This window comes from Salarias fasciatus, chromosome 23, assembly GCF_902148845.1.
Source record: "Salarias fasciatus chromosome 23, fSalaFa1.1, whole genome shotgun sequence".
Lineage (NCBI taxonomy): Eukaryota > Metazoa > Chordata > Actinopteri > Blenniiformes > Blenniidae > Salarias > Salarias fasciatus.
Window position 1 is genome coordinate 14,198,303 of NC_043766.1, and position 25,576 is coordinate 14,223,878.

Below are 25,576 nucleotides of genomic sequence, written 5' to 3' on the forward strand. Positions count from 1 at the left end.
TTATTTTTTGCTTTCTGACATTAGATTAGTCACAGGCAGTTCAGCGGTGATGTCCCTCAGATTATGTTCTGGCTGTGTGAAACCTGGTGCAGCATCTTACCACTCTGCTAAAAACTGGTCATATTTCATGTGATTTCCTCTTCTGTCAGGACCGTGGCTGTGATGCGGGGCGGCTCCTCCTCTCCTCCTACCACCCGCCTCCACCCCCTCCACCCCGGCCAGCGCACCCAGCAGCGGGCTCCGTCATTTCTCCTCCTCGCCCCTCACTTGTTGGACGAGTCCATTTCAGTCTCTGTGATTTCAAAGCTTCTTGGCGGTTGTTTGCGGCCGCGGAGACCCGAGAAGCCCGCCTGCTGATTTGTGAAGGTGAAAGCGATTTTTCGGGTGACTTGTGCGTTCAGAGGGCGCTCGCGCCGGAGCGTCGTCCCGGTCCGAGCGCGTGTCTGTTTGCAGCGGTTGCTTGCTGCACCGCGCACGATGCTCCTTTTATCGATGCCCTCTGCTTGCGGCTGTCCCGACGTCCGTTCGTCTGGTGTCTAGTCTGCCGGCTGCACACACACACACACACACACACACACGCACGCACACACACACGCACACACACACACACACACACAGCGGCGGTTCGCGCGCTCGGGACTCGGGCTCGTCCTGTGGAGGAGAAGTTGCCCCATGCACTGCGCGTCTCTGCCCTCCTGCTGCGAGAAGGATGCTGGTGGCTTTTCACGGCCAGACTCTGCAAGATTAACCGGGGATGAAGGATCGGACCATGTAACTAGATCAGGTATGTGCAAGGATGAAAAGAGACACATAGTATGAGGATTGTTTTAACAACTGGGGAAAACGTAAAAAAGAAAACAAAACACAGAAAAGTACTCTGTATGGAAACATCAGAGATTGTACTCATGTCTTAAATTTAAAAGCGGCCTCTCATTTATTATCAGTGGTAAAATCCACTATTCCCATAAAGAAAAGCATTTCTTGGCAGCAGCAATCTTCTTTTTTCTTTTAATTTCTAATCCAACATGAAGTGCTCCTTTGGTCTCCAGGAGAGGGGAAGTGACAGTAGAGTATTGCCAGGAGCTGAGGAGTCTTAAGGGGGTTTTACCAGTTTGTTGCTTCTGTGATCTTCTACTGGTACTTATTTGATATGCTGAAAAAATCCATTTCATGTTTAATTTAAAGGAAGAAGAAGAAGACACTCGCATTAAGTCTACTATTGAAATTCTAAAAGTAAAAGACCTGAGTGCCTATGATCTGAGTCACAAAAAAAAAAAAAAAAAAAGCCAAGCTGTCAAGGTTGGATCTGACCTGATAGCTGAAAGACCTTCATATCTTATACAATATTCAGTTTTATTGCCTGATGAGAAGATGAGTCACAGGGGGGATGATACAAAAAGAGAGAGTAGTGTAAATGTGATTATTGGGGAACTGACATATTTACTGGCAGGTATGAGGCTTAAACTAAAATACTGGCTTCATCGAATACATGTGTCTAGCTTTAAAATAATTTGTTTTATTCTCAAGTTTATTTTGCAATTTCATCTCATCTCCCATTGTTTTCAAAGGTCTGTTGAGGGCTGCAAGTATTTTATTTTCAACTATTACTCGTCTGCCTTAAACAAGTTCTTAAAATGTAATATTTCTAATTAGAGTAAAAATCAAAAATGGTATTTTCTTGTAAAGTCACTTTAGATGATCAGAAATAACATGGCGTGCTCTCTCCTGATTGTGATAGCCTGTGTCTTCTAATGAAATGCTTCATAACAAAATGTTTTTGCTTGTGAAGTCTGCAGATGTGAATTTTTATGAACAGTAAACTCCGGCCAGAAAGAGACATTTCTCCAGTACTCTGAGACAGGATAGTTGGTGGCTTTGCCCTTTGTATAATGAGCAACTCTCTTAAAGTTTGTTCATCATAAGCGCCCAAACAAACCTTTCCTTACATGTTAGTTGCTGGTTGAAGGAGTGCAGTATGTGCAGAGCGGCGATCTTCCACATCCACACACTCAGCAGCAGGTGCCTTGTTCCTGTGACCCATTTCTCGCAGTGGAAAGCAGGAAAATACAGCTTGACTAAATTACTATGAGGCAGCTTCTCCATATCCTCATGTTGGCACACATGCACGCATGCATGCGCGCGCACGCACGTACATACGCATGCACGTACTTCTTAATTCCTTTACCTCCAGTGACTGTGACACAACAGGAAGTGGGCTGATTTCCCAGAGGAGTCTGCAGTCAGCGCTGTTACAGTGAACACAGGAGCAGCAGACAAAATGTATTTCATACGCACGCGGTATGCAGTGTTCGCTGTGCCAACAGTTCAAAACGCTGTGGGAAATTACATCCGACTGTAAGCAACGTTTGCATTGTCAGGCCCAAATTGTTCTGTAACTGCCTCTCAGGCTCAGAAGTTAAATATTTAATCAGCCTCAGTTTGACTCGGCTGCTGTGTTAGCCCTGTCTTATTCCCTAAGCTAATCACTGTTCGGGGTTACATCACATACGTTTGTGTGACTTTCAAGTTTCAGCGTCACATGCAGTTGCTAACAAGAGTTTAACCTGTTCAAGCTCATAAAATCATATTTTTTCAGCACCTGTTGGACAGACAGACTTTCTGGCTTTAAAGCCCCACAGACTGAAGTGTTGCGTTGGCTACGATAGTATGATATTGTAGTGCCTGCCCCAGGTGTAGGCTGTTTCTCACAGATGTGTGTGTAAGCAGCCTTTAAACATCTCTTTCAAGGGCAAGGCAGCCCTGCCAAAGTGACAACATCCCGTCAAGCTTCAACCAGTTGAATGTTTTGCTGTCAAGCATGACTTGCATCATGCTCACACCAGATGAGCGTATGAAGGTTAGGAGGCTTTGTGAGCAACATAATGGTCACTGTAATTAAAAAAAGCTGCTCCTGCCAAAATGCAGTCCCGACATCATGACAGTTTCAAGCCGCTCTGCAGTGTGAGGAATTTAAATGAGCCATTTTAATCAAAGTAAAGCCACAGGAAAACCCATAGGGAGAGATTTTGTCTCTCTTGCTTTCTGATGGAAAATTCAACTGTACTCAGTCAGCCTTTGGTTGTAAAGTCCTGACTGGCTTCTTCTGACTGACACGCCACTCAGTGTATTTTTCTAGGACAACATGCACGGAAGAGTGTTTTTAAGTTGCCAGAGTGGTGTAAGTGTGTGTTGTTGGGTCAGGGTTTATGCTGCTGCTTGGGGAGAGTCTGAAACTACCCGAGGAAGGGGAAAGTGCTTCTGTGTTTCAGTCATGATATGTGAATTATTCATCAGCCCTCAAGGTTTTTGTGACCACCGAATTGGTTTTTCTTGCCGTAGAGATGCGAGCCAACTTTACTGTGGTCACACATTAACGGTGAGACAAGCTGTGTCCACGCTGCAGTGCAGCGTTAACAGGACAGGACACTGAAGTCTAACACCGGCTTCTGTCAGACCAGGGCCTGTCCTGATTGCCTGACTTCTTCCTCAGATGCAAATAACGATTTAAAGAAAGCTTTTCTCATGTAAGACTAGAGCACCAAAACACAATAATGCTGTGGCATGCAGTGCAGCATTGAATTATCCAAACATATAAATAATTTTTGTTATTGTCGAGGGGAATCAATCAACACAGTGCCTCGGGGCTGAAGTAGCTCACAGACGCACCGTTTGCTGACGATAAAGAAAAGATCTGGGCCTTTTATCCACTCCTGTGAGCACGTCTTCTCTCCTGTTGTTCTGCTTCACTGGATCTGTGCCGCTGGTTTGCATCAATAATATAAAATTGTCTGCTTATACTACTGGTTTTGGTTTCATAATAGTATATGTTAATGTAAAGATCATATTTCCTTATGTTACACGTGGAAACCAAAACAAACAGCGACACCAAGCCAGTCATTTTTGTGATCTGTTCTTTATATTGTTGTTGGAAAAGTGGATATTCTTGACTATGATCAATTTGTGTGAATTGTGTGAAGAGTGAAGGCCCATGTTTGAGCCATTCAACATCTACAGAAGTTATTTGATTAGTTCTTCAAGATTCCTCCAGCAAACTGTCATTATGCAAGTGTATGTAGAGAAGAGTCCACGCTGTTTAAAGACCCCCAATAATCGCTTCGACTTTGTGACCGCAGGCATTCGCATCTGGTGGGCATCTGGAGAAGTTATGCTTCAAGTGATCGGGAGAAGAGCACATGAATGCAGACTGCCTGTTCAGTCTTTTTTTCTTTTTTGCAATACATAGCTATGTTGTGCATGCTGATGTGACAGTTCATTGATATATGATACAGCCTTAATTCATATAACAATTATTCTTTTTGTATTCACTTTATTCACTTTACAGTTAGATAGTTGATAAAGCACAAATGGGAGCTCATGTCACTTTGCATTGCAATACAGTCTTAGGAATGTAGCATGACGTAGCTTGGGAGAGCCAACGTCCACTACTCGTAATTGTACAAAACAGAGTTTGCTCAGAGTATGTTGTCAAAGAACAGAAATTTGCTCGATCAAATCTCAACCAGAAATGTGACACAAGACTTGGAAAGAATTGGAACAAAAGATACTTGGATACATGTGGCATAAATATAGGAGCAACACCAAAACTGCACACACTGCAGGCCTTAATGCTGAATTGTTCAAGTGATATAAAGTTATTCCCCATGTATTATTTATTGTTCAATTGTCACATCGATTTTAGACCATTATATTTACTTAAATTTTTGGCCATTTCACACCGAACTCAACTGTTGTCTATAATGAAACTAGAGCTCAGCTGACAGACTTTTCAGCTGCTTTCTGATCAATGATCACTGATGGTGCGGTTCAAAAATCGTGGCGATCTGTAAGCTTTGTGTGATCTATTAAAAATATCACAATGGTTGAGTTCACATAAAGTCACATTTTTAAGTTACATGAGAACTTGTTAAAGTGAAACCACATGTCAGTTCATTTGCATGCGAGGTGCTATGAGTCTTTGAAAATTACATATTTTGAAAAGCTTCCAGATTGCAATGTTTTTAAAATGCTCCCTGTGAAGAGGAGAAATAGAACTTTTCTGAACTGCCCTTCACATGTGTGCTATGATACAGTGTAGCAACAACCATAATAATGGCACATATCTGCTTACCCAGCCTACATCGGTGAATTGCACTGTGCTTCTCTAGCAGGATGCACATTATTTAATACACATCGTTCTGGATCAGAGTAGATACTTGTTGCATACACCAGATACTGAGGCAAATTTGAGTTGAAGACAACTGAAAGGGGTTTACATGTTTACATCTGCAGAGAACAGCGTTTTAAGCATTGCTCTTTTCAGAAACCATGAAATGTTGCTGTCTAAACGTTTCCCTGTGGCTTTCACAGTGTGTAATTTTCTGTCCTCATGGTACACTGTAATTACAAGTACTTGTAACAGTAACAAGCACATCACTACTTAAAAAGGGTCATGTGACAGCAGTCGCAATCGTTACAGATAAAGAATGTGTTGCTTTGCACCCCTGGTTGAGCCTTTTCTTAAATATTCAGGAAAGGCTCAGAATCATAGGGAATCATTTCGTTCAGATGATTAGTTTGTCACACTCACCACACGCATGTTGTGGCATGGTGGATATGAAGAGTTTCCAGAGTGTAATCAATGCTGGGTGAAGATGAGGGCAGCGAGAGGAAGGGTTGCTGGCAAAGCTGCAGGCCTCTGGAAGAGAAACTCTGTTATCTGCTAACGTGGCTCTACTGCTGCTGGCTGCTGTGTCTGTGGTGACTCATCAAAAAATGCAAACACATATATACACACACAAACACGCATGCAGACATACACACTCGCAGACTCAGAGACATAATCAGACTGAGAAAAATATGCACACACTGAGCCCCTCTTTAAAAATGACACAATGCTGTTAGACATTTACACACGACTACAAAGTTAGATACTTAGTTTGGGATGTGAACGCTGACAAGTGCAATCCTCTGTATTCTTACAATGACACACATTGACAGTTTAAAACACGAATGCAAAATACACACATAGACTTAGCTCTTTGGAGAGCTAAGTCAGGGTGATGTGTTTGAATTCACAGTCACATGCAATGCTGTGACGAGCGCTTCAGCATTCATACTAGCAGTGCTCTAAATCGTGATGAGTAACAAGGAACAGATATTAATGTGACGCCACTGTTGGCCAGCTTATTAAAAACAAAATTACATTTAGTAGTTATTTCTTTAAAAATTGAGATATCTTTGAGGTGTGCAGCTGTACACCTCAAAATGAAACTTTTGCATTGCTTTTGTCTTTTCCAGTGAGGATTGTTTTATTGATCTGCACATGCTTTTATTATGGTGCTGATAGGCTGGACTGCCAGCATCATGTGAATCGGTTTAATGACTCACTAAGTTCAACGAAGGTTACATCAGTAAGCTGGAGGAAGATGTTAAAAATGTTAATGTCAACTGTTCTTAAAAGAAACGTATTTATGAAATCCTGAAAAAAAAGTGGCAGATAGCTCCAATAAAATTCATGTTTATTTGGGACTGTAAATAATGAATAATGTTATGTCATGTTTGTGTGGATCAAGTTGGACATTTTTCATTACGATATCTGGAAGACTGTGCTGGTTCATAATTGATGAAGCACTTCTCCAGAAGACAGGATTTTAATGAAACAACTGCTACGAGTACAAGTTTTTCCATCACTATGATAAGCAGTGGGTTCAGTGAGGAGGGGGAAGTGACACAGCAGCTCAACAAGAATGCAAAAGCTTCATCGAAGAGAAGAATGATATTTCAATAGCGTATTATTACCTGGTTGCTCATGTTATATTCAGAAGCAGCTATCAGCACTTTACTATACTGTAGTGTGTGTGATGTGTCGAATCATTATGGTTTACTGTCAGTGCAATGATACAAGCATACACTGACCACTGTAGAGATGCATGTTTTTGTCCCTATAATCTATTAAGATATTTTGATATACCTCATCGCAGCTGAGGAAATACTTTTTTTCTGCTCCTTTTTCATTTCAGGCTTTTGTTGTTCCAACCCACCAGATCTCTAGCTTTGTTTTATTCATCGCTCTCGGACTTGTAGAACTGGTTCTCTTATGCAAGTTCCGCTTCAAGCTCAGATTCAGCATCTGAAGTTGTGGTCAGCAGTATTTTGATTCACTCACTCACAGGAAAAAATGAAGAGGTTATAGGTCAGAGGTCACAGTACACAGGCATTATGGTGTCCATGGGAGAAATAATTTAAGAGAAATTTGGCTCATTGTTGCCCAGTGTTGACATAGCCTTATTTCTCCTATCATACAAGCTTTCCACTGGAAGTTATACATTTTTAGAACCTTATATAATCATGTCTGTTTCCTTCAGTCTTCTTCTTGTACAATTTTTGCACATCTCTCATTGAATTGTTACTGATTACAACAATTTCCCGGCACATTTTCTTCTTTATGAAACTGTTCTCAGATTAAATTTGCTGGATGAAAATATGTGAAAAAGTACAATGTGAGTTTTTAAATAGAAAATAATACTGTAGACATGCAGCACTACATTGCTGCATGTTTGAGGGAACAACAAACTGAGCATGTTCTACTCAAAGTAAATATAAAGGTGCTTTTATGCTTTTGAATTATCATTTAAATTTCACAGGCTTCCACATGCTCTAGCAGGAGGAAGATTAGAATTTATCTGGTCCTAAAACCCCTTACTTTGCATAATCTGAGCCTTTTAATCTGAATATTGCCTTCAGCTGATCAGTGCCTTTGCTGAACATCAGGAAATAATGAGAATTTAAAGATGAAATGTCAGCAGATTTGCAAGATCAGGTTTCTCTTTCATCTTTGCTTTTGCTTATATTATGCTGGAGATTTAAAACTAAACCTGAGCAAAATCTATGTTTTTTTAGTCTAAACAATGATCATAACTGCTGGATATTTCAAAGGTCAATATAATACCTTACTGAACAATTCAATGTCTTAATCAAAATATATTTTATGGCTGGTACTAACTGTACTTTTTCTTTTTTCAAATGTCTCTCTGATTTCTTACATTAGCTCCTGGATTTTAAAGATGATTAATGTACTTAATGGTCAAAAACACTGAGCTAAGGCAGTGAGTTAAATTAAATAACTGCCAATTTTCACAAATGTGAAAACAATCACCTGAGAGTAACAGTCCAACTAATGCAGAGAGATAAGAGGAGATGTGAGAGGTTGTTTGTCCTGGACACATTTGCTCTTCTGTGTGGGACTGCTGGCAGGATGGCAAAAAAGATCCGGTTACCATCCTGTAAGCCGAAGGTCATACATTCAGCTGCATCCACAGCCACATTTTAAGCTCACTGAAATCGAGAATTGCTGGGCTGATTATTATTCTGTGAGGATTGATTGGAACTGAAATTTGGGCAAGTCTTCAACACAATGTTGTATTGCTAATGAAGGAATATTTTCAGGGTTGATTGATTGCCTTGTTGAAGCTTCAAACACCTTTAAGAAAAATTCCACATTGACTTTAACCTTGCGTAGCAGATGGGCCTGCCTGATTCAGTTCCTGAAATCCTGCAGATCCCATCTTGTAGCGCTCCGTTGAACAATGATTTCACTCGGTTAAAATTGTACCGGCCCAATCAGGGGAAAGAGGTGGGAGCTGCGGGAAGAGCGGAAGTGACCAGAAGACGTGACGACAACAGGAAGCGCCTGAAAGTTCGAAAACAATGGCGGCATGTGAAGCGATCTCTGTGGACACGGCAATATCTGCAGTTTTATAAGAAAGCGACTCAATTTCTTCTTTGAAAGAGGAGCACAGAACATCACTTCAAGGTTTTTTGTCAGGGAACGATGTCTACTGCTTCTCAGCAGCAGCGCACATAAGCTACGTCACACCGTGGCTTGATGTGGATTGGTCTGTGGTGAGTGTGTCGCGTTTCAATCAAAACGGTCGTCCAATCGTCTTCTTCTTTGCTTCATCCAATCGCCAGCTAATGATTGTTTTGAAGGTCCCGCCTCTGAAATCAAATCGGAAGAGCGGCTACCCAGATGGACTTGTGAAATATTTCCGTGGCGGACATATGAAACTGTCCATCTAGCGTGTCAGGTTACATTGACTTAAGACTGAGTCATATTAACAAAGAGGACAAACAGCACAATTATTATTATTATTATTATTATTATTATTATTATTATTATTATCATTATTATTATTATTATTATTATTATTATTATTATTATTATTATTATTAGAGAGAGCTTGACACCCCCAAGAGTTTAGCCCACTTTGGAGGAAGATGATGCATGCTACTAGGAATAATCATGAGAATTCATGGTTGCAGAACGTCGAGGGCACAGGGTAGATTCAGATTGCTTTTGTTCTGAAATGCTCAATGAATAAATTGTAATATAGGCAGTTTAAAAAAAAATCCATGAAGGTACTGCTTCTTTCCCAGGAGTTAAATGATCCACAGATCTCTGCAGGTCAAAGCAGTTCTGGTTTCAGATGAGTGGGACTGGAGCAATAACTATTTTTCATTTTATATGGAACTTCTCAATATTTAATTCTAATATGGGTGAGGCCTTTTTATCTTTAGTAACCACACAACAAGGCACTCACTGAGCACCAATTTCTACTCTTTCACTTCAGAGAAAGCTACCTCAGCAGTCAAGCCCTACTTCTGTTGGCCCTATCATCAATGGCTTTGCTCTCCCACTTTATTAACTGTCACAGATAAAATGTTCATGTGAATGTATGCTAATGAAATATTCGTGGTACATTACTCCCTCAAAGATGGAAGCTGGACCGTTTCATTTCCTTTTATGAGACTGCCGTGCTGACCAGCAGAATGGAGGTACAGTAATTACAGCTTCTTTGGCTGCCCGCTGTCCTAAACTGGTCGCTGCGCTGCCGCCAAGTGTGAAGAAAAGCTGGCATATCGTAGGACAGCAGGGGAGGAGCTGAGCAGCTATAATGAAATCCCTGTAAACCTCGTAAAGATGGGGGACGCAAAGCAGCCTGCATGTTTAATGTCAGGCCCTTTTCCTGTTTAAGTTCTTTGCTGTGAATCTGTCTGAACTGGACATAAATTATAGAAAATCAATTCAAGCCTTCCAGCGAGCGGGCCTGTAGCTCTGTGCGTAGTGTTGTTTCCCCAAGCTCTGATGCAGGACTTTACTATTTCAGAATGTCATGAATCTTCAAATGTGTGTTTGTGATTGAAGGTTTCATTGTATGTTGTTTAGTGAATTCGCACCCTTTTCAGAAAGTTTTTTTGGGTTTTGATGAAGTGATTAAGACAAAAAAGACACCATTCCTCAACCCTCAGAGTGGGCTGGTGCAACAGAGGCAAGCTTTATTTTGTCAAAGAAAGAAGCTCTGGGTTTGACACTAAGTGTGGATCTTTCTTTGTAGAGTTTTCCTGTTCTCCCTGTAGTGACACTGGTTTTACTTTGACAGCCACTAGTAATATGTGTTAGCTGAACCGATTGAGGATGTGTCCTGTACTGGCCTCAAAGGCTCAGGCTCCCAGTTAATCCCAGTCTAGATAAAGTGGACATAAAACCTGAATTAATGAAAAAATATTTTTTCCACGGTGTCTGTGTGTGTGCATGCATGCAAGCGGGCATTTAACATTTATTTCCTACAAAATATTTCAAAAGATACAACATTAAATGAATGGATGAGAAAGCATATCTGCTGAAATAAACCTAAACTATAATAATCTGACTATGCATGCATTGTATTGTTTCATAAAGATCCCAAGAAGGTTTAGCTGTTTACAAGAAGTAGCGAAAGTGCTAAAGTAACGTGTCTGTGGTGTGGAATTACATTGCTGCTGAGTGGACTGTGAAGATACTGTAATTCTGTGACTGACGTCTGTTTCAGATCAGTGTGTTTTTCTCTGAGTACAACCTCAACTACTGAACAAGTCACAGAGCCTCCCTTTTGGCGATATTTTCTGTGACATGTGTTTTTTATCACACCAGCAGATTTGACATAATGAAGGCAATTAGTTTCATAGTGATGCATTCACTCAGTTCCATTGTCACACTGTTTTTCCCTCAGATCTCTATACTTTTGAGGCTGTACCTAACTCTGTATAAAAGGTGAGGCCAGGATTCAAGGACAGAAATAGCAAATTCCTCTTACTGATATAACTGTAATTAGATCAGCTTACAGGTGAACAACTTACGTGTGTTTATATTCTCATCTATATTTTTTTAGCCAAAAGATTTGTTGTTGCCAAAGAAGTTATGCTTATTATGGCCATTTATCTATAAAGCATAATGTAGGGTTTTTTTTTATATTTTGTCTTACAAATGTACCTTGAATGAAGTACAAAAACATGAAGAAAAGTATCAAGAATGATGAAAACCTATACGTCCTGGCATAACTTCTTTAACATTACATGTGTACATGATAAATATGCATTTGTACTGAATTACCCATGCTACAAAACATTTGCACGTAAACTAGCCTGATGTTGTATTGAACCTGAAGCAGAAATGCAAACCATTACATGACCTGCCCATTTTTCATAGACAACTTGTTTTTTTTCCTTTCTGTGAATGCATGTGTCACAACAACAGCAGACCTAGTAGCAGCTGTGATTAGGGTAATGGTAAACTGTAACGGGTCAATACTCATCCCACTGGCCTCAACATCCAGTTATAGTCTTTTAAGAAGAGGGAAGAATATGAATTTGATGGGTATATAAAAATTACAAATGGACTCCGTGTTGTAAATTTCAGGTTCTCCTTGTGAGCAACGGTACTCATCTCCTCTTGAGTCACTGTGAGCGCAGAAAGCTGAATCAGGAGCTGGCAGGCCAGAGTACAGTGGCCTGGAGAGCTGCAAAACAGCATAATGTACACCAGTTATAAATCTGCCAGCAGCGTCTACAGCATCAGAACATGGTCCAGATTGGACTGAGAAAATGGTCTAAGCTGTGCTCCAGCTCTTTGTTGCCCTATCTCTTCTCATCGTCGTGGGGACGAAGCTGTTTTACCGTCTGTATTGATCATGTGCCTTCATAGGGCCAAGTGCATCATTCTCGAAAGTGGTTCTTTACATTCATTGCGCTCTTTGCCCCAAATGACCTCCAGCAAAATCAAGTAATTGAACTAAAATGTTTAGGGTCATCAATCTCTGACCACTGGACCATAACTGCAGGAGGAGGAAGATGGTATAACAGTTGGTTGAACTCCTGCAAGTCTCTTGGTACTTAAAATAATTTACCCTGGTCACATAGATTATTCATATACATGAACCTAATTAATCTGAGACACTGTGACTTGTAGTCCGGACACGGTGAAAACCACTATGGGGTTTTCACCTGTAAAAGATGTTTTTTTTTATATATATATGAATGAATGTGTCATTTTTTCTTTATTTTTGTTGTTTAATTATTTTTTTTTTACTTTGTGTAAGTTGTAATCGTACTCCAGCAGCTCCACCTATCAATACTTGCTCAAAGTAATAAAAAAAAACTTTGTCTCTTAGTTCAGTTTGCTTTACACTCATGTATCCATTTTTTTCCATCATATCAAAAGAATTAAAAAAGCATAATGTAACTGTTTTATTTCTCAGTGATGATACTGAACTTTAAGTTATTAGATTGTTCTAGTCATTACATAATTATGCTTTTTTTTTTAACAGTTGCAATTGTACTAAATTCATCTTTACAGTAATAGAAATGGTAAATTTATACTATTTACCATTTTACCATTTAGTGTAGTAGGAGCACCTTATTAATTCTAAAATAACTCTTCCTGACAGAAACATGAAATTTGGACTACGGGGTAACATTACTCTGTGTCTGCAGTACCTGCTGTGAATTAGTACCTTGTATAAATATTATCCTCCCTTTTTAAGAGCTGCCTGCTGCTGCTTGCATGTTGTAGATCATCTGCTTTGCTGCTACTGCTATTTGTTGTCATCATCTCGTAAATCTCTTTCTTTCAATGATCACTAATATGATTGTACTGCATCCTCCAAATGCAGTAATGTAAATTTTAAATTGGTCAGTAGACTTACATGAAATGTCGTCAGCTCAGGTAACATCTTTTTTTGAGCCTGAGTCTGTAGAAAGTCTTCAGTGCTTCGATGCAGGCTGACAGGCTGTTCAACTTTTTAGTTGTTGTATTTGGTCTCCCTGGATGTTTATGGTTCATGCTGCTGTCAGTTTTAAAGGAGCTCTAAATTGACTTTTATGAGCTTTTAACATTGTTGGTGTCATTGGACATCATTTGTTCAATATTACGTGCACATTTCATTCAAAATCTTACCAAATCTACAATAGCTGCTCTCAGCATCAAACACAAATAAACCATTAACAATCTTTGGTTGAACTTCACAAAATCAGGAAGCCTTAATCCAAGCCTTTCAATTTCATTTGGAGTTGCTCATTCTGAAACTTTAGCGAAACATTGCCTTTTTGTTTCTACATGTTATTTATTACACCATCTTTAAGGAAAATAATGTTTCTGAAAAAGATGTATCCCCATTTCTGAACGTGCCCTCTCCCTCTCCCACATGCAAACAAACACAAGTACAGATGTACAGAGATGCCTACGGCGGGCCACAGCATGGTCAATACTGAGAGGAAGCAGATAGAGAAAAGCTTTTGGAACGCCAGATAACAGGATTAGACAAATTACATTTCAACTGTGACCATGAATCCTATTTGGATGTGTGACTTGTTTTCACTCTGCTTACAACTGCACTGTCGAAGCTGAAGATTTCAAATGTTGAAGCAGCCGTTCTCTAGAAAATATGCTGACATTTTGTATGCTTTATTACTTGTATGGATTGGATTCGGGTCAAAGTTGCTGTTGCTGTGAAGACACTTGAAGCATTCTGAACTACAAGAACTTTATACAAGTTTAGTGCCTTTGAAAGTATATATGATTGCAGTGTGTACACTCCTAAGACTCAGTCTTCTATTAGTTGGGACAAATGCTTTGCTCCAGGTGAAGAATTTCTGTTCAGATAAACTGCAATATAGAGGATTGGGTTAACATTAGAAAGGCAGTATTGTTAGACTCTCACTTGTCTCACATGATAACGAAAATACTGATTTCACCAATGACGAAGAAGACAAGTATCCGATGACAGCATTTTCAGTACGTGAGACACTTTCCACTGCTCAAACGTATGTCCTTTATGTGACAAGTACGAATGGTGTTTGTAGAGTGTTCAGAGGAGCAGAGAATGGCACTTAGTGACTCACTGTCCAGGCAATTTAAGATCTGCCAAAAAATCAATCTTGTAAAAATCCTCCCGGGCAGTCAAGGTCCTTCATGTGCTTGTGAGGACTGATGGCTGAGAATCCAGAGGGAACACTTCATCAGAGAGCCAGCAAGCTTGTGAGATACTCTCATTACTTTGATTTGCCAAAAACACAATCTGGGAATGCAGCATTTTTTTTCCACAAGAGGGATTTTTACCCAACATATAAAATTTCTTACAGGACTAAAGGTAACAAGGCAGGAGAGACCTCGATGTTGTGCCAACAGGATAATTAAGGAGGCTGATTAAAACACCATAAAATTACAGATCAGTAATTACAGGTGTAAAGCTTTGTATATTGACATGCCGTACTTCTGCGTACAAGACCATTTGAAAAGAAAAAAATGAGCAACATGGTAACAAAAATGCTTTACTTGAAATAGATAGATAGATAGATAGATAGATAGATAGAGAGAGAGAGAGAGAGAGAGAGAGAGAGAGAGAGAGAGAGAGAGAGAGAGAGAGAGAGAGAGAGAGAGATCTATACCAGTCGGCACATCACCTGTTCCACCTGCTGCCCTCAGGTAAAAGATACAGGTTTATACAAGCTCAAACCATCAGACTGGCCCACAGCCTGTACCCTCAGGCAGTAAGCCTGTTAAGTTATTTCTCCACTCCTCTCTCATCCACAGATACTCACACACTGTTACAATAGCTGAGAACTGGACAATACATTGCTGCATTAATCAAAACACCACTCAAATAACTATGTTACCTCTATGTGGTAATATGTCCTGCATATGCTGCATTCCTATTTTTACTGTTTATTACATTTGCACTCACACTGAAATCATTTAGTGCTATTTTGCAAATTGAGATAATTCATTGTTATGTATGGTGTATTAATTTTACATAGTGGGTTTTTGTTCAATACCGAGAAGGATCTTGCACATTAAAACATTTACTATGCAGTGTATGATTGTTCCAAATAAAACATTTTATGTGAGAGTTTCAGAACATTTGAGAATTTTGGAATATTTGACAGTTTTGGAATATCTAACAGTTTTGGAATTTTAGAGGATTTTAAAATGTGTGACAGTTTAACCAGTTAGTGGACAGTGCAAGCAAGGGATGCTGTCAAGCTGAAGGAGTCCTATTGAGTTTTGTTGGATTGTGGGACTTCAGAAGCAGATTATGGGTACTGGCAGGCCAGGTAGATTGCAGCTTGAGTGGTTGTGGAGGTAAAAACTTTGGTCTGGGAGGAATTTGCGGAGGCAATAGAGGATGACTATCGGTCAGCCGCGAAGAAAATCTGGCAAAACCATTCAGAGCCTCAGGAAGGAAAAGAGAGTCTCCACCAACATTGTTTACAGTGGAGGTGGGGAGCTGCTCACCTTCACTAGATTTGTTATTGGATGGTGATAGAAATACTTAAAGACTCTCCTCAATTCCTCAGCCGTGTCTTCTGTGGAAGAAACAGAGTTTGATGTCTCAGAGGGTGACTCATCCATCATCCAAGCTGAAATCTCTGAGGTGGTTGGTAAGCTCCTTGGTAGCAAAGCACTGCTGGTTGATGTTTCCCCGGACTGCCTGAAGTCTCTGGATGTGCAGGGACTGTCTTAGCTGTGCAACATCTCGTGGCAGTCAGTCACAGTACATCTGGCCTGCAGACTGGGTTGCTGGTGCCCTTTTTTATAAAGAGGGATCAGAGGGTATGCTCCAACTATAGGGGGATCACACTGCTCAGCCTTCCCAGGAAAGTCTGTTCTAGGGTACTAGAGAGGAGGATTCAAACAATAGTCGAACCTTAGATCCAGGAGGAACAATACGGTTTACATTCTGATCTTGGAACACATTGGACCAGCTCTGCTCTCTCCATTGGGTGCTCAAGGGTTTTTTGAAGTTCCACATGAGTTTTGTGTATTTGGAGAAGGTGTTCCACAATGTCCTTTGTGGTATTTTGTGTGTGGGGGGGGGGGGGGGGGGGGGGTGGCTCCCTGTCTGCAGAAGTCAAGTCCACATTGTCGGCAGCCAGTCAGACCTGTTCACAGTGAATGTTGGATTCTGGCAGCGCTTCCCTTGACACCAGTTCTCTTCAAAATTTGTATACACAGAGTTCATAGGTGCAGCCAGGGGCTGGAGGGGGTCCGGTTCAGGGACCACAGGAGTTTATCTCTCCTTTTTCATACAGGACGTTGTCCTGTTGCTTCCATCAAACCTAGACCTACAGCATGCACTGGAGTGTTTGCAGCAAGTGTGAAGCGATAAGGATGAAGGTCAGCACCTCCAAATTCGAGGCCATGGTCCATGACTGGAAGAAGGTGGTCTGCCCTCTCTGGGTTGGTTGGGGGTCCTTAAACCAAGTGGAGGAGTTCAAGCGTCTTGTTGTTTTGTGCATTATTGGGGGAAGGATGGAGTGTGAGATTGACAGGGAGATCACTGCAGCACCTGTAGTGATGTGGTTGTTGTATCAGTCTGTCGTGGTGAAGAAGTAACTGAGCCGAAAGGTGAAGCTCTCAATGTACCAATCAATCTATGTTCCTACCCTCAACTATGGTCATGAACTCTTTAGTATTGACTGAAACAACAAGATCCTGGAAACAAGTGACTAAGGGTGGCTGAGCGCTCCTTAAGAGATATGGTGAGACGTTCAGTCACCAGGGAGGAGCTCAGAGTAGAGCTGCTACTCCTCCGCATTGAGAGGAGTGATCTGAGGTGGCTCGGGCATCAGTTTTCCTTCAAGATGTCTCCCTGGGGAACTATTCTGTGCATGTCCCAACAGGACATGACCTAGGACATGCTGGAAAGACTATGATTTTCGGATGGCCTGGAAACACCTCAGGATCCTCATGGAAGAACTGGAGTGAGTGTCTGAGACACTAACAGACTGATGCACCCGCAACCCTGCCCCAGATTAGCGGTAGGAGATGGATAGGTGAATGGAAATAAAAGTGAATGTTGTACACTGTGAATAACAATGCATGTAACAGATTTGACAGTTTCGTCCCTATATATATATATGAAGACCTACTGACTTCAGGCTGGATGAATTTGCCAAAATCCTTTTAGCCATGATTTCATGGCTCAGTTTAAAACTGTTTTGCTCCCATTTCACTGCCTGTGCTTATGTGCAGTGGCTCAGCCGCCCAGTTAGGGTGAGGTAGTGAGCTGGACAGAGTGTGAGCCTACTAAAGCATTCTGTGAAGAAGACTGAGCACCTGTGGCTGGTACAGTCTTTCGAAAGGTTCAGTTTAAACAGAGCATCAGAAATATATTCCTTTTTACAATACAATGCAATGTATATTAAGATAACTCTTTCATATCAGACACAGACGACAGTCTTTGTTAGTTGCAGAAAAAAATTCTTAAAAAGTGACTGATAAAAAAATTAAGAGAAATCCAACATTAACAATCTAAATAGTCTATGCATTTGCACAGGTGCCATCTGTACTTGTTGATTCCTTTGGCATTTACATGGAACTGAAGCAGTAAAGGGTGAAATACCAATTCCATATCTGACAACAGTATGCCGAAAAAGTGATTTTGCAAATGGTGTTTATTGTATTAGTTTTTAACTCAATTGCATCAAAATGTCAAGTGCCATGTAATGTGTCATTCACAGAGATATATGATTTCAGAATCACCACAGTGGCATTTCATAGAGCCTCATATACTTTCTATATGTAAACCCAACACGCTCAATTAATTAAGAAGTGCCATAGTGGGATTTTTGACTGTTGCCATGTAATACACAAATTAATTTTCTGTCACAACTCTCAAGCTTAAATGCCACATTCCAAAACGTCTGGAAAAATAATGACTTTTCCAAAGCCTATCTACTATTCAATGTGTAGTGAGTGTGAGTATGTGAGTGTGGTCCGTCTACAGTTTGCAACAAGGTGACTCTCCAGACTCTGAGCCACAAAATCTGGTGCATTCAGTGTATTTCTGATAGCAGTCATGTGCCATCAGAGCTCAGAAAACATGTTGAGACAAGTTAGAAGTTTCTCCTCAATCTATGAATCCGCAAAGACCTGAGTCAGCGTCCTGGTTCATGTACTTTGCCTCAGCAGTGCTGTAAACTGCAGCAAACTTCATCATTCAACATGTATTGTAATGGATTACAGCTTTTGATTGGATTAAATATCTGGGATGAGTTCAATGTTCTCCTTATCTGGAGCTAGCCAATTTATAGATTTTTTTAATTTTTGAAAGAGCAACATTTTTGGATGTTGTCAGCCTTGAGAAGACTACAAATAGCATTGTAATATCTAATAATTTAGCCTTGTGGGAACACGTCCATCAAGATGAGAATTGGACCCAGAACTGATCCCTGGGGTACTCCACGGGGCAAGTTTGTTTTCGAGGACAATGTTTAGTTTAGACAAACATAAAAATATCTCACTTCAGTTTTTTTTTATATTGTGCCAAATACAACACAACCATCTCAAGGCACTTTTGCAGAGGAAAAACCCAACAATTTTACATGAGCAACATATAGGCAAAAGTGGAGAAATTGTTCCTTTCTAATAGGAACAAACCTTTGCAGGACCAGGTTGATGCAACCACAATCTGCCGACATAAAAAGGTCAATTCAAACTTTTAAGTATAGCAGTTTCTGTGAAGTGCAATTTGTGAAAAACCATACTGGAAAGTATCCATCAGTGATTTTCTCCAAGAAATAGTTAAATTGTTGGCTACTGTGTTTTCTGCTATCTTTGACATAAAAGATCATTTCAATATTTTTCTGTAGCTGTTAAGAAATGATGGATCCAAATGGGCTGAGGACTGATCCATTGTTTGCGGAGATATCAATTATTCCCTCTATATTGGGGCCCAATAGAGTCAAAGGCACTGTTGAAAAAGAGGACTAGGGAGGACATCTGTCACGGAGTGGGTTGGAGGCTCAGGTGCAGAAAGCAAACCAAGGCAGGGATGCAAAGTTCAAATAATGTTTCAATGAAAAAATAAAGTCTTTGAACAAACAAATCAGAAACTTAGTCTGAGATGCTGAGTCTTTAGTTATCCTCCAGTGCAGAAAAAACAAGACAAGGCCATAGTTCTCCAGCTTGGCTGCAGGAGCACAGAACATGACGACATCACGTGTATCTGAAGTCAGTTTCATACAACATGAAAAAAAAGTGATGTTGTGTAGGGCAACAGGAGCAAAACAGAATAAACTATTGGATGTATGCAAATTACCGACATGATGTTGAGGAATAGATGGAGAAATACAGATTCGTTTACAAAAGTGCGAAAGTTGATTGCACTCAGACTTTGTGCATACTGGAGCATTAGGAATGTCTGGAAGACCCCTGATTGTGTCAAAACAGAACTTGAGAATTTTCTTTTTAGATTTTTTTTTTTTTTTTTTTATTAGCAAAGTATTGTGTTTTGACAATTTCTTAAATATCATTAAGTAAACAAAGTGACCCCTGAAGTTGGAGAGCATGAAGCTCTTATTTGGAAGCTTCCCAGCTTCTGACAACACCTTCTGGAATGACAGATTCTTTCATTTATTCAGTTGCATGTTGATTAGTGTTTTGTGTCAAAGGTACCACTGTCTGAAATAGATGTACATGGACTTTTTGAAGATGAAATAAAAAACATCTGCAGCATCTTTATGAGCAATGATATGAGTGACTGAGTCACAAATGTGTGTGTGTGTGTGTGTGTGTTTGTGTGTGTGTGTATCTAATTGGTCATATACACTTTAATATACACTTTTTAAGTCGAAACAGATATTTGTCTTAAACTGCTTGTTGAGAAACATGTAAACAGCAGATCTAATCTGTGATATTTTACATCTCTGCGTCTGTGAATGGGATGAGGTGGAGACCACAATAATTCAATTTCTATTTCTTCCTTACAGTACAAGTCACTGTACTGGCATTAATTATGAAAAATAGTTTTGTGTGCTGAGACTGAGATTGAGCACACTGGAGGGAGTTATGATGAATGATGTTAACAGGAATCCGTCAGCTGCCATCCCGTTTGGCGTCCACGAATAATTGAGGGCCACTGTTCTTTCTGGCAGAAACATGCTTTATGAGCCCGGTGCCAGTGTGGCGGTTCAGATTGCGGCCTGTGGGAATATCAGCGTATTGTTTTCTTCACTGCAGTGGAGAGTATGACAGCACACTGCATGGTTAATAAGGAAATCTAATTTGATATAACACTGGCACATATCAGCACACACAGACCTGCAACAACAAGAATGTGTGGTGCATACTTGTTTTAAACCATCTAATTGTCTTTTATAATGTTAGATTTTTTTTATCTTATTTTTTCAAATAACAGGTTAGAAACTAAATATTATTTTTACGCAGCAGGGCAGTTTCATTTATCCGTACATTCCCAGCTCGCTCTGACTTAGGGTAATGTAGGAGCCAGACCTGATCCAAGCTCAAACACCCTGCACACCTCAGCAATCCATCACCAATTACAACAAAGAAACACATCAAGTGATTTAGAGTCATTCTTCAAAGGCATGCATTCATTGGTCAATTTATGACTTTAAACAGTTACAATCTCCTGAGGTGACTGAACTGTTTTTTTTTTTTCATTGATTTATTTATTTATTTTTTGCCTAATTATTATAGCTGGTCCTCATTTCTGCTCGAAACTCAACCTAAATCCAACATAGTCCTGATACAAAGTCAATAGCATTGAATGAATGCTTCATTTGTGGGTAGCCATGTATGTGTTACTTTAGTTGTGTTAGTGAGTGGGTCAGTAGGTCTATATCACATAGTGAAGGTGGATTTGTCCATGAGGCATGAAGCACTGACACACAATCACACATTTATGACAAATTCTGCTCATCATGGAAAACACGAGAACCTGAGAACATGCATCAGTCTATTCAAATCTCAACCAGAAGTAAGTTGTTAGTGGCATGCAGAATTTATCTCTACATCCTGAGTGTATAGCCACCTCCCTCTACAGCAACCATGCTGCTGCTTCATTCATTCCTTCCTTTCTCCCTTCTTGTTTTTTTCATTATCCCTTGCCTTCCTTTCCTGATACGAGAGGATTGCCCTACTTCCAATCCAATCACTGTTTGACTTGTTTTTATCAGTAGGAATAGATTTCACTTCACCTGGTCATGCCTCGGCCTGCAGACTAAAACCCTTCGACCAAGTGCGCCCCATCATCAATAAATCACTTTTACTGCTGCTGTCCTGATGTGCTGCATGTGAGCCTGGGTGTGTTTGAGTCTGGATGTCAGAGACATGCCCATATGTGTGCATGCGGATTGGGATTTGGACATTTTGATGAGAGAAGTAAATGTTAATAGCTACAATTTGTAATCAATTTTTCTCTGTTTTGTTGTCCTCATTTCTGCTTAGCTGTAAATAAAAAAAGGTATGTGAGGATTCAATATAGACTGTCTATTTTTATCATGAAAAAGAAGAAGTGACTGGATACTGACTGGTTCTGTCTCACAGAAGGTCTGCACAGTTTTCACACTTTTATATGCAGACTTGGCAGATATATAACATACATTCGCAGCTTTTATAGATGTTTTATTATTGCATTTGAACCATTTTTTACAGGTGATGCGTTTATTTTTTGAGTTAGAGTAGAATAGGACAGGATATTATTCATTTCCTCAGTCACAAAAAATGCATAACAGCTCTAGCTCTACCTGGCTGTGCAAACATGAATAAAAACAATATGTATATATAAAAGAGAAGAAATCTATACACAAGAGTTAAAAGGCCTCTCTGAATCCAACCATTTGCATAGAGTTTGCATGGGGTCCACAATATAAATTTACAGTGTTATTTACATCAGTTGTTTTTCCTTAGCTTTCATTCATTCCTTCATTTAAACTATCCTGATTGGTTTTGCCTGTTCATGTCATTCCTGAATGGCTGCTGAATTAAGCTGTAGTCACAGAGACATTTCTTTTCTTTTAGCGCCACCTTGTGGACTACAATTGTAGTTACTCCCTCTGAACTTGATCATCCTGAGGGCAATTCTAATTTACAATGTAAAGTTCAGGTTTATACAGTAGACAGAACACCAGTACATCACTGGCAAACAGAGGGACACACATTCTTTCATTCTGATAGTTTAAAGAAGTCAAATCACTAAATAGAGATGTTCCTAAGGAGAACCAGAATACCTATGTGTGTCCCCAATCCCTTAATAAATATGAATACAAAACTGACCTCTGTGCAGACCACAGTGTGACTTCCGCTGAACTCATGTCTGTTCTTTATCCTTTCTTCCTTTGTTTTTCTTTTTCCTGTTCTTCCCTGATGCAGAGATGTTGGCTGTTTAATGGTGTATCGTCTCACCTTTGAACTGTGATTTGGATTTTGTGTCACTCATACAACCTTCAGACACTCTTCTGATGTAAGTCTATCTATCTATCTATCTATCTATCTATCTATCTATCTATCTATCTATCTATCTGTCTATCTGTCTATCTATTGTGTAACTGTTATGTTCTTCTTTTCAGGTGTTAAGCAACTTTGCTGAACGTGAGTACACAGCAACATTAATCCCTCACTTAAAGATTTCAGCTGCATATAATATGAAATATTTAATGCATCATGTTTCTTCATATTAGGACACACTAGTATTACCACTGCAAACCTGAGCTGATCAAACTTTACAGTGTAACAAAAGGAAACTCAGCACTCCTGGAGTGTAGGTAGTATATTTTCTGTAGAAAAAGAGTGTCCATTTTCTGCGCACTGATAGAACACAAAATGCTCATGACCTTCTTATTCTATTGTGCCAATAAATTCTGTGATATATTCAATGGATCTGTTGAGGCGATCCTGCTGATGGTGTGATGTGTCCTCTGTTTCTGTGTCAGAGTTTGATGGAGAACTGGTCGGATGACAGCTGGAACTGTTGTCATAACCGGAGGAATACTGGCCACAGTGATACTTCTGTGTATCATAGCTGTGCTCTGTTACTGTAGACTCCAGGTGGGTCCTTACTGGTAAATGTACAATATAATATGCTGTAGGTGTACATGCCATGTTATTTTGGTCAAGAGGCGTTACAGTATAAGTCTTTAGAAAATATAAATACACATATCAACGTCATGGAATTTACTTTTATAGGGAATTAGATCTGATTCTAGCTTCAAAAGGCTGGTACATCCTGAACAGGTCACCAATTCATCTGTTGATTCAGTTTTTTGGAAATGTCCTTTTTAATCTATAGTGGCATATTGTTGCATTTATGTATATAGTCCACAGGTGACGTATTTTGCTTGTATCAAGAAACTCTCTGTTCTGTTTTTTTAAGCCACAGTGGATCCTGTCATCTGCAAGTTTGAATTTGCATGTTTTTTTGAGGGGCAGGGGGATGCTTTAACTTTGGAAATGTAAAGGCGACATCAATCACAGGATGGACACAGAGAAACAGAGGCACACCTGCAGTCTATTTACAATGACTTGATACTGTAGTTATTAGACTGTGGGAGCAAATTGAACCAAATCAAACACAGAGAGAACACCTGAGATACAAAAAGAAAAGCCTCAAAGCCAAGGGTTTCAAACTTAGATGGGCCTCTGTCGCCGCTGTTATATCAATAGAGAACCTTTTCAGTTTTCAATCAATACAAAAAACGTACAAATTATTTTCTCAAAAACTTTGTTTAATGACATTGTGATAATGCAAACCTGAAAAATAGTTAGTCTTTTTAGTCAATCTTTTTTTTGTGCACTAAAATATTTGATTCAAGCCTTTCTTTAAACTAACATATAAATAACCATATAATCTTTTCCGACTGAGCCTTTTCTTCATGTGTGCATAACAAAATAAAATAATATACATTTGTTTGTTAATGCTAGTGCAAGTTTAAAAAAACATAACAAATCTTCTTGTTCTTCTACTACATATTACTTTCATTTCCATGTTTCATGCATGATCTGCATTTCTTCATAGAATTGTTTAAATATAAAATAATAATCTTTTTAAGATAATTATAAGATAAGATAAATTAATAAGATAATATTGTGTCACGCATGTAGCTCAGTTCAGTTCAGTCCAGTTCAGCTTTATTTATATAGTACCAATTATATGTGTGTGTACTTACACACACACACACACACACACACACACACACACACACACACACACACACACACACACACACACATAAGGATAACTTCAGTGGAAGAGGGATTATATTATCTGGTGAGCATTCAGACATCCAACCGGTGCGTCACTTAAAAAAAAAATTAAAGACAACCACACCTCTCGCTGATCCAAAGAGCTGAACACAGCAGGTGATTGACAACAAGGGTATACAATATAACTGTGAATCAACTGCGTGTCTTCCTCTATCTATCAGACATTTGTGTTGACTTTCTTTTGAGTATTGATAACCTTTTCTTCTCTCTCCCTCTGTAGTACTACTGCTGTAAAAAGAATGGGTCTGACAGCGGCTCTATCTCTCAGCAACACTTTGCCTGCAATGCCTGCAGTGTGTCTGGCTTGGACGGATCGATCATCACCCCATTGTCCCTGTCCCCGCCGGAGCCGCCCAAGTCCTCCAACCCCGGCAAAGCCACCAGGGGGCGGCGCAGCTATTGCCCCAGCTGCTCACCCTACGACTCACCCTTCTACATCCGAACCACTGATGAGATGCGCAATGGTGGCGAGCGTATCACCTACATGCCAACACACTATGACAACCAGGCGCTGGCAATGCCGCTGCCTGCAGTCCGCGGTTCCCTGCTGAGGGATGCTCATCGAAGCCGACCCCCTGAGTTCTACACCAACACCCGAGCCATCAGCACCGAGGTGTGACCACCCTGAGGCACTCCTTCATGCTCATCCACTCACAAGCACTCATCCCTTCATTCTCGCACTTTCACACACACACACACACACACACACACACACACACACACACACACACACACACACACACACACACACACACACACACACACACACATACTGTACTAATACATGGACAACAGCTTTCACACTGCAGCTGCATTAAAGGATCTGCTAGTTAAGAGGCTCCCTGATGATGGACGTTACACTTTCACATTTATTTAGGGTTCAGATATTTAAGAATTAGCCGAGGACAGCAGCTGGATACTGTAGTGAATAGAGGGGATCCCTTTTAGCCTAAATCCCTCACTTTATACCCTTAATACTCTATTAAGTGTTTTTTTACACTCAAAGGTAATGATATTTCTAAGATAGATGGTAGATAAACTGTAGGAAAATGTCCCTTTAAGCTAATAAGGGTATCGTTGTTGACTGTTACGGTTACTGATTGAGGGCTATCTTGAAGTTAATCTCTTTTTCATGCAACCTTCTGTATCTTCCCAGTGACTACCAAAAAGTAATATGATGAAATATGTAGCCAGTTT

General features: G+C 40.0%; 1 protein-coding gene across 2 annotated transcripts; it reads left to right on the top strand.

The window, feature by feature from the left end:
* The first annotated feature begins 615 nt into the window (after positions 1-615).
* fam163ab (family with sequence similarity 163 member Ab) lies at positions 616-25,056 on the top strand. 2 transcript variants are annotated; one of them, XM_030083997.1, is made up of 5 exons: positions 616-784; positions 22,490-22,580; positions 22,687-22,708; positions 23,050-23,164; positions 24,600-25,056. In XM_030083997.1, the coding sequence occupies exons 4-5, from the start codon at positions 23,072-23,074 to the stop codon at positions 24,996-24,998; spliced, it is 492 nt and encodes a 163-aa protein (XP_029939857.1). In that variant the 5' UTR covers positions 616-784; positions 22,490-22,580; positions 22,687-22,708; positions 23,050-23,071; the 3' UTR covers positions 24,999-25,056. The 2 variants fall into 2 exon arrangements, with proteins under 2 accessions (XP_029939857.1, XP_029939858.1); XM_030083998.1 differs by lacking the exon at positions 22,490-22,580.
* The last annotated feature ends 520 nt before the right edge of the window (positions 25,057-25,576 follow it).